This window comes from Zingiber officinale, chromosome 3A (genome assembly GCF_018446385.1).
Source record: "Zingiber officinale cultivar Zhangliang chromosome 3A, Zo_v1.1, whole genome shotgun sequence".
In the NCBI taxonomy this organism is placed as follows: domain Eukaryota; kingdom Viridiplantae; phylum Streptophyta; class Magnoliopsida; order Zingiberales; family Zingiberaceae; genus Zingiber; species Zingiber officinale.
The window spans coordinates 111,678,908-111,688,445 of record NC_055990.1 but is presented as its reverse complement, the minus strand read 5'-3'; the positions used below and the strand labels follow the sequence as shown (position 1 = coordinate 111,688,445).

Below are 9,538 nucleotides of genomic sequence, written 5' to 3'. Positions count from 1 at the left end.
AAAATTCAAAATTCGAAATTAATTATTAAAATTAAAAAAATTAATTATTAAAATTCAAAACTCTAAATTCAAAATTAATTATTAAAATTCAAATTTTAAAATTCAAAATTAATTATTAAACTTAAAATTCAAAATTTAAAATTCGAAATTAATTATTAAAATTCAAAATTAATTATTAAAATTCAAATTTTAAAAATTCGAAATTAATTATTAAACTTAAAATTCAAAATTATTAAAATTCGAAATTAATTATTAAACTCAAAATTCAAAATTATCAAAATTCGAAATTAATTATTCAAAATTATCAAAATTCGAAATTAATTATTAAACTTAAAATTCAAAATTATTCAAACTCGAAATTAATTCAAAAATCCAAAAATCAAAATAGAAGGAGGGTCCAGAATAACTGACAACTCCGAAATCTATTTACCCGACTGGGTAACCGAACTTAATCTACCCGAAATGGGTAAACAAGAGTAGATAACCCGACAGGGTAAGTGAGGATAGATTAAAAGGGTTAGATTTAACTTGAATCACAGTACTGGTGAAGTTTTTGGATGATAGTACGTTAGGGAAGCTTGGGCATCGCATGTCTAGGAAGATATGGCTTCGACCTGGTGCATTTGGCCAAGTGGAACTAACCGAAGCTATCCTTAAATGGATCCTAACTAGTTAGACCAAGGTTCAGTATTAAGTTCAATGGGTAGGACTATTTGGAAAACCTCAAAGGCATGGTTACTTTAATAAGCTCCTTGTGACTCACCATAGTCCAGAAGTTTATCCAAAGAACGCTTACTTGTTGAACTCAAAGCTAAACCCGAATCTAACATAAAGTTAAACTAAACCCTAAAAATTGAACTAATTCATCTCACAAAATGATAGGATCACCTGATTGAAAACATACATCGGGTGAGATGACTAAGCAAATTAAAATTTAAATATTTTTCCAAATTAATTAACTTAATTATTTTTCAAAATTAAGTAACTTAGAAATTTATTCTTAAAATTAAACTCTTAAAAAAAAAAAAAAAAAAACCCCGACCAAAACAGGGGTCAAAAACCAGGGGCGGGCGCCCCTGGTATACGAACCCCGGGCGCCCGCAGGGGACCCGGGCGCCCCGCCTAACACGACCCCGGGCGCCCGGACTCCCTTATAAATAGGGGGCGCCCCCTACCCTTGCACCTCAAGTTTTCCTTAAGCTTCAAGAAGGCTTCACTGCGAAAACTTTCAAAATTAAAATTTTCCGCGGTTGATACGGAGTCGCGACTCAACCGAGGTCGTCAGTTCTAAAATTTCTTACGATGGCTCCTCGGTAAAATTTCTATCCACTCTTAAATTTTATTCCAAAACTTATAATGCTTGTTTATTTCTTAGTTTGAAATTTAGGAAACGTTCTAAAGCTGGTGCTGGGCCCTCTACACCTAGCATTGACCCTAGGTTTCCCACCGACGAACTTAGGCTTAAGTTTGAGTCAACGATTTACATGGCCATTAGAACCAAATGTATAGATAGAGCGTTCTTTCTACGCTCTTGTGTTCCAGCCGTCGAGGCTATAAACCACTATAGGTTGCGGAACCTTGTTGAGTGTACCAGCTCGGTAAACATAAGTTTGTGTGCCGAATTTTACAATAACCTAGTAAAAATAGACGACTTTACCTATACCACTAGGGCAGCTGAGATGGATATCTCACTATCCCCCACTACCATTCGTGAGTTTCTAGGGTTACGAGAGTCACCCTGCACCTTTTTGTGCTATCCTCCCAGGGACCTACCTTTTGGAAATCCCTACTCACATATTACCCTTGATACGATCTATTCATATTTTTTTGAGGACCAACGTGATCCCACTGTGACCCAGTTTAGGTCAGTTACCCTTAGAGTTCAGGACTACGCCCTTTATAGGGTCCTAGTGTGTTGCATTCTACCGCTAACCACCCGCGACATTGCGGTGATGCGTCCATTCCACTCCTTTCTTCTTTATGCCCTGTGTCATAGGTTAGACATAGACATCAACCTACACATCTTCTCTACTATTATCTACGCAGCTGGATACGTGACCAGCGGACGGATACATATGCCCTACTGTCACATTCTGACAGCTTACATGTCCTCCTTGCACATTGATGTCACCAGAGGTGACACCCGCTACATGACCGAGTTTGATATTATAGGAGCCAGGAACTTCTCCCTAGCTAGTATCCATATAGACGATGAGGGTACCATGTCCTGGCAGAGGGGGGCACAGCACCAGCAGGAGGAGGCAGAGCAGGATGAGTTCATGTTGGCACTATTTCCTGAGGACGCCGCTCCTGTCCCACCACCAGCTCGAGCACCACGCCCAGCTCCCCGCACTCTAGCCGATCGAGTATCTGGACTAGAGAGGGCTATGTCGAGCCTCCAGCACGAGAGCTCCGAGTTTCATCGAGACATACGGCGAGATGTCTCCGATCTACGACGAGAAGTACGACAGGAGGTCTCCGACTTACGACGAGACGTACGGCAGGAGATCTCCGACCTACGCCGAGATCTACGAGAGGATGATCGGGCTCGTCACACTGAGCTCCTCACACTACTCTGGTCACTGGGTTCCGGACCACCTCCCTCATCATCTCAGTAGCTCGACTGTAGCTCTATTATGACAGCATGTGGCAGCACCTTTTATCTATGTTGACTATTACTTCAGACTTGATTGATTCTGCCTTAATTTAATAGATCAGGGTAGAACAGGTATCTTCATATCAGTTCTCTTAATGTTTTTTGGTTTAAAATTACACTTCTAAAATTCTAGGCAAAATTTTGATTTTTCAAAATCCCTACTTTACTAGACTTTCTAAATTTGGACTTAGCCTAGGCTTTTTCCCTAGAAATCATGTTCCCCCAGGACTCAGCCAGAGCATCTCACAAATACCTAGGTTTACCTTGGTTGTGTTTGTAAAACATAGAACGGTGTGAGATGCATAGGGTACAGCCTGGACTCAAGAATGCTTATTTCTGTGCATCAATATGAGTCTGGGCGTTAAAGACTTTATTAACAGTAATCAAATCAAGTCTTCCAGCACTAGTCAAATCTAACTGGATCAATTGACTTGACTTGACTAACCAAGTGAACACTGTTGCTGTCTAGGCAATCAGCAAGTAACTAAAGGTTAGACAGTTGGTAAAGGAAATAATAAGTTTAAGCATGCTTGTACTTAAGGGATCTGATACCTGATCAAAACAAATCTTAACTCATGCTTGGACCTTAGGGCTCTGATACCTTACTAAAACAAAATGTGTAAACTATTAAACACCAAGGTTAACGCTTCTCCTTTACATTAAGTATCTTTGAAATTCATCTTAAGCAGCTTTTCAAAAAGGTTTTCAAATTTAAGTCTCCTCTATTTAAAATTTTTTTTTAGAAAATTCACTAAGTTAAAAAGAGCTGAATATATCACAACGAAAAATCTCCTCTAGCAAAATCAATGTTTTGTCTTGAAAAGTTAAGTTTTTCCAAAACTAGCTTATTTTTGATATATGGCAAAGGGGGAGAGTAGAGAAATTCAAATTCAAAGAGAACGAAAATTCAAAGGGGAGGTTATATTAAGGGGGAGTTTGTAATGCCCATTTTTTTCCCTTGTATTTATACCTTACTGCATATTATTACTTAACTTTGAATTTCGATTGCCATAATCAAAAAGGGAGAGATTGTTGGTGCGGGAAGCATCCAACGATCGGACCTGAGTTTTGATAATGGCAAAGGATTCAAAGTTAAGGTTTGTGGTGATCTAACGTGTTGAATAAGTGTTTCAGGAAAGTTCTGGCTGCGGTTAGGCAAAGGGAAAATCCTAAGGGGTGGTAACCTTAGGTCCTAGGGGCGGTAACCCTAGGTGGAGGAAAACCCTAAGGGGCGGCAACCTTAGGTCCTCGGGGGCGGTAACCCTAGGTGGAGGAAAACCCTAAGGGGCGGCAACCTTAAGTCCTAGGGGGTGGTAACCCTAGGTGGAGAAAAACCCTAGGGGGCAGTAACCCTAGGTCCTAGGGGGTGGTAACCCTAGGCGGAAAGTCCACCGATCTGAGGACCGGACCGCATCGTGTAATCTCTCCCGAGGGAGTAGGTGAGGACGCGTTCCCGTAGAGGGGTGGCCCACCTAGGGTTTCGGTTGGGAAGTCGACTCAGACGGTCAAAGCTTCTTTACTATGTTTTATCGATTCTAACACTTGCCTTGCAGGGGTATTTGCTCGGACTAACCTTGTTTTGCAGGAGAGGAACCTTGGAAAAAGGTGGTCCGGCGCCGGATGGATCCGGCGCCGGTCCAGCGCGGAGCAGTCAGCGCCCGGGACCAAGTTTTATCCCTGCCGCGACTTCGCCACGTGGAGCATCCTGGTTGGTTGGCCACGTCACACTCCAGGCGCCCGGAATGTCATATAAAAAGAGGGTCGAGGGAGCAGCTAAAGTACAATAACACATTCTAAGCTTTCTTCTGTGAAGTGCTGCCAACGAGATGACCTTAACGTGCTACAACTCGACGTCGACAACCCGAAGCTCAGACTCTTTGATTTTGTGTTGTCGGTATTAGTTTACTTATTGCATTAATTGTAATTCAAATTGTAATCTTTCCGATATTATAGTTGTTGCCCACCGAAAGCGGTCAAGGACCGCGGGCCTTCGAGTAGGAGTCGCCATAGGCTTCGAATGAAGTAAAACATCTGCGTCTGTTGTGTTTTCTTTTACTTTCCGCTGTGTTTCTACTCTGTGTTTTAAAATCATTAAAATAGCCACGAGCGCTATTCCCCCCCCCCCCCCCCCCTCCCCCCCTCTAGCGCTTTCGATCCATCATAACCTCCAGTTAGGACTTTCCCAGTCAAGTATCCGGTCAACCCTTTGACCTACTTGACTCTTCTTCACATCTAACTGGTCAACCTTGACCAGAGGAGAATTGTATCAACAATCTCTCCAAACGGACGATTGTATCTGCAATCTCCATGTATTGTCAAACATCGAAATCCAAACATCAATACTCAAGCTTGAGCCCACTCAAGCTTAATCAACCTGGTCAACCTGACCTCCAGGGGATATTGCACCAACAGGAGAGAGCCGAAAGGGCTTAGTGCATTCGAGGGACGAGAAACTAGAAGAAATACTGCGTGAGGCGACGATCAAGACGAAGTATGTTTGAGCGATTGGGTAGACATATAGGCGATTGAGAGACATAAACTGGTCAAATCCAGAAGTTGACCATTATAAATGCCCAGATCACTTCCAGGCGCTCAGAGTCTAGGGCTAAAAACCTCTCTAGGCTCCCAGATGTTCTCACCACACCAATAGTAGTCGTTGTCGAAATGGATCAGGATGTCGTCCATGCCAACATAATCTAAGCGCCTAAAGCACTTTCAGGCGCTCGGAAAGTGAGGAGTCATCCAAAGCCATTAGCTAACTGTTGCCAGAGTGGATTGAGTTTGATAAATACTGGCACTCGGAGTGCTTCCGGGCAATCGGAGAGTACCACATCAGCAAACTGTCAAATTAAAGATGAAGGCCATAAAGAGAGGGTTAAAGTTTGAAGTTTTATACAACGCACAATTTGAATATTTTTATTTTTGTTCTCTAGTGTCTTTATGATCTACGCTTGTGCTATATTGCTGTAAGAGAGTTCTCCATCTCCAAATAGATTTCCATAGAAGGAAAAGATAATGAAACTTTTATAGTTCTTGGACTAACAGTCTGAGAATTATAATCAAGTAAATTTTGTGTTCTTTTTCTTTTATGATTGTTTTTTATTTTTAATGTGTATATCATTGTTAAATCGTTAGCCAGAGAAATAGTTATTTTAATTTAGAGGTTGTTATTCACTCTTCCTCTCTAGCGATTCAAATTGCTTCTATTACATCAATATTTTCACACCTATTAAAAATTGACCCAAGACATATCACCGTAAAGATTCATATAGATACCAAGACAAACTCTTCCACTTTGAAATCACGCCTCCTTCCTCGTCGACACCCGATCGATTAAATTCATTTGTAAAAATTCTTATGAATCATTAATTTATTCGCCCCCATCAGTTGATCCACTATTCAAAAAAAAAACACTAAGTACAACATTGAAGTGTGCCCAAATAGCACATGTTATCTTAATACAATCAAAAGCATCCTTTAAATAAAAGTGTAATTCAATAAAAAAAATCCCAAAAGTTTGTAAAATGAAGTGCATGATATAATAATAATAATAATAATATTATTATTATTATTATTATTTTAAATTTTATAATCTATATCCGAAAACTTTAAGTAGTATTTTTTTTTAACTAAAACATAACACAAAATAAATAATAATAATATTTTTGATTAACTTTTTGTATCTTATGATTTGCAGGCTCCACCGTTGAGATCCAAGCAGGCTGATCCATCTCCCGTGGAAGTGCAGAAAGCTCTACCCAAATCCTGTCGCTTTTCGACGTCATCCATCGTCGGATCCGATTTCCGATTTCTTCACCAACTCCATCGGCCGGATCCCATTTCCCGGCCACATTAATAACAAAAACAGGTGGCGGCCGTCGCCTGTTTTTGTAACGCAAGACGGCTGCCGCCGCCGACCGCCGGCCCGCCGCCCCGCGCTACCTGAAGAGAAGAAGGCATGTCTTAAGAAGGGAGAGGGCGAACCCGACCGCGACCGGCATGCGTGCCATGCATCGGGTGGCTCCGCTCGTTTCTCCTCCGCCCACGTAGGCCACCGTGCTGTTGGTCGCCGGCGAACTCGAGCCGGACGTCTTCTGGCTGTCAAATCAAAAAAATTAAAAATAAATAAAAAAACATTGATCAGATAAGAATCCTGGTTGACGCCCACAAGCAACTACAGCAATAAATCTATATATAAATTGCGGGCCGGCATGGGCCGGTGGCCACTGCACCCACGTCTGCATGCCGTCGCCGCCCGTCGAGATTGTATTCATCAACCATGCCAACGAAGTTCGACAAGTAGATAGATAGATATACAGGCAAAAATCAAAGAGCATTCCATTTTTTAATCATCAACATGGCCCGCGTCTATTATTTTGTATCAAAAGATGTCATTTTTTATCAAAAGATGCCAAACTCCATCAACTACTATAAAATTATTGGGCTATTCTCACCTATAATGTTCGATCAACTTTGATTTTTTTTATTGATTCTTGTAGTTATTACAATTTTATAACTATAACAATTCACATTGTACACTACAATATATGAATTTGATCTATTCATCTAACATTTATATTACTACTATAATACAGACCTAGGTCTTATTCGATAACATATACATTGTAATAGTTAAATTTGGTAAGTGTTACAATGTGAAGTTATTTTGTTACTGATTTAAAATTTAATAGGTATAATATGAGATAATTATATTATTTTATAGGGGTAATGAAGTAGAAATTCAATGAATGATATCAAATAATATATTAGGATACGTAAATAATTTTAAGGAAGGTGGAGTAATTTTTTTTTGATAAAAATATATATATATAAGTCAAACACGCCATCGTGAGGCGTCCGAAGGTTGCGTTGACTTAGATTTGATTGAGTGGGTGTACCTTGAGGTGTTGGGGCAGAAGGTGATGAGGTAGTCGGCGGCGGCGGTGGCGGCGCAGGTGAAGGTGGAGGTGGCGTCGTCGTAGGCGTAGCTGTAGGCGCGAGGGCATGCGTTCTTGAAGAACTCGGAGTAGGACGTGGGCTTGCAGGTGTCGGGGCTCCCGTACGCTCCGCTGCAGCAGTACTGCGGCGATCCGAACGCGTCGCAGGCGCTCTTGCAGGCCACGCTCTCTCCGCCGCCGCCGTCGTGGCTCGCCGCCACCACCCGCAGGTCTGCGGGGCAGCGCGCGTTGAGGTCCGCTGCGCAGCCCGTCGCGTTGCAGCCGCCGCCCTGCGGCGCCACCAGCATCGGCACGTTGTACCCGTCCACCAGGCTCACGTCGTAGAAGTCCATCCCCCCGCCGCCGCCGAGCGTGAACTCCGCCAGCGTAGCCGGAGGGGCCGCGCCTTTGCCGGAGCATTCCACTGCCCCGGACCCGCAGTCGCCGGTGACGCAGGCGAACTTGCCGGCGGAGTCGGCGGCGCAAAGCGTGCGGCCCCAGAAGCGGCCCGACCACCCTGCCGGCGCGTCCAGCGTCCGCGATTCACCTCTCTGCAGCTCAAACCCCGTCGTCGCCAGCATCTCCTCGCCGCCGCCGGAGAGCACCCCCGGCCACACCGTGTACTGGCAGTTGTTCGCCACCGTAAACCTCCCCGCCGCCGCGACTCCTGAAAACAGAGGAACACCCAAATCAAATCAGCAACCACTCCCGGAAACAGAGGCGATCAAAAAACAAAGATCAATCACCCGACAAAGAGACGAAAATTGCCGAGAAAAAGATCATCATCGTCGACATTCTCTCAAAGTCCTAACGATCACCGTGGAGGAAACAGAGTGGGAATATATAGGAAGAGTAGACTGAAGAATGATCCAAGAAGAAAGCCCCTCGCCATTAAACAAAACAATAAAAAAAAGGCAAACAGTTTATCATTTTGCTTCTTGCTTTCTTTATTGGACTCTTTGTTGAACGTCTTCTTACTAGCAAAGAAGAACTGGTGATTGATTAGGTCGATCGGATGGGACGACGATGAAGTTGTTTGGAAAAAGTTTACTTCAAAGGTCTGCAATTAGGTAGAGTTGTTGAATACACTATAAGAGTGTTCAAGTGTGTTTTATTTCGAGATCTTATTTTGCGCAATTGAAAAGCTTTCTTAGCTCAAGTGAATAAGATAGCAAATTTTTTTTTACAAGTGGTATCTTGCTTTTCGAACCAAATAATCCTTAAAAGGACCAATTTGATCTTACGAAAATTGCTCACTTGACTACTCTGAATTATAAATTCTAGTATTAATCTGAAAGTCTAGAATTTAAATCCTGAGGAAGACAAAAATCTACTGACCAAGGATGGGAAGACCTAGTAAATAACGACACAGTTGAAGGTCGTCGGTCAACGACATAAGAGGTTGTCAATTGGACCGCCAAGGGATCGCCAAATTGACCGCCAATTGGGCCGCCCAAGAGACAGAGAGGTCGGGTCGTTACAATAAAAAAAGTGTCTTTTATTATAACGATCCGACCCCTCGGTCCCTTGGGACTATTAAAATAAATCCAAAAATACAAATGGTGCATTGCTACACAACCAATATTCCAAAATTATCTTCCCACTATATAGCAAATATATTTACCAATAAGAAGTTTTCAATCGCTCAGTTAGCGATAATAATAACTTTATCCATTTGGATATTTTTCAAAAACCTCTTCAATCAATAGAATCATCAAATTTTTATCTGATTAAGGTCCGTCATATATAAATTTTCTTATATTATTAGACTTAATCTTTTACTATATCATCATCTATATTTAAATAAATTTTATCATTATTATCATTGCTAATCAAATTTTATTAATCTCTCTTTTCATTAATTAATATCATATTTGTCATTATCTACCTCTCTAATTTTTTTCTCAATAAATACAACCATACTTACTTTTTAATATTCTTATTT

General features: G+C 41.7%; 1 protein-coding gene across 1 annotated transcript; it reads right to left on the bottom strand.

Annotated features, from left to right (window-relative positions):
• Positions 1-6,031: 6,031 nt before the first annotated feature.
• LOC122052279 (thaumatin-like protein 1b) lies at positions 6,032-8,476 on the bottom strand. The gene is made up of 3 exons (XM_042613731.1): positions 8,340-8,476; positions 7,555-8,260; positions 6,032-6,754 (listed from the first exon to the last, which is right to left on the bottom strand). Exons 1-3 carry the CDS (start codon positions 8,386-8,388, stop codon positions 6,595-6,597), a joined length of 915 nt encoding a protein of 304 aa, XP_042469665.1. The 5' UTR covers positions 8,389-8,476; the 3' UTR covers positions 6,032-6,594.
• Between the last annotated feature and the right edge of the window lie 1,062 nt (positions 8,477-9,538).

Coding starts and splice junctions, on each gene's coding strand:
- LOC122052279 (XM_042613731.1), bottom strand. CDS start 8,388: ATGTCGACGATGATGATCTTTTTCTCGGCAATTTTCGTCTCTTTGTCG. Junction 8,261..8,339: donor AATTTTCGTCTCTTTGTCGG/GTGATTGATCTT, acceptor CTCTGTTTTCAG/GAGTCGCGGCGGCGGGGAGG. Junction 6,755..7,554: donor TTCTGCCCCAACACCTCAAG/GTACACCCACTC, acceptor TTGATTTGACAG/CCAGAAGACGTCCGGCTCGA.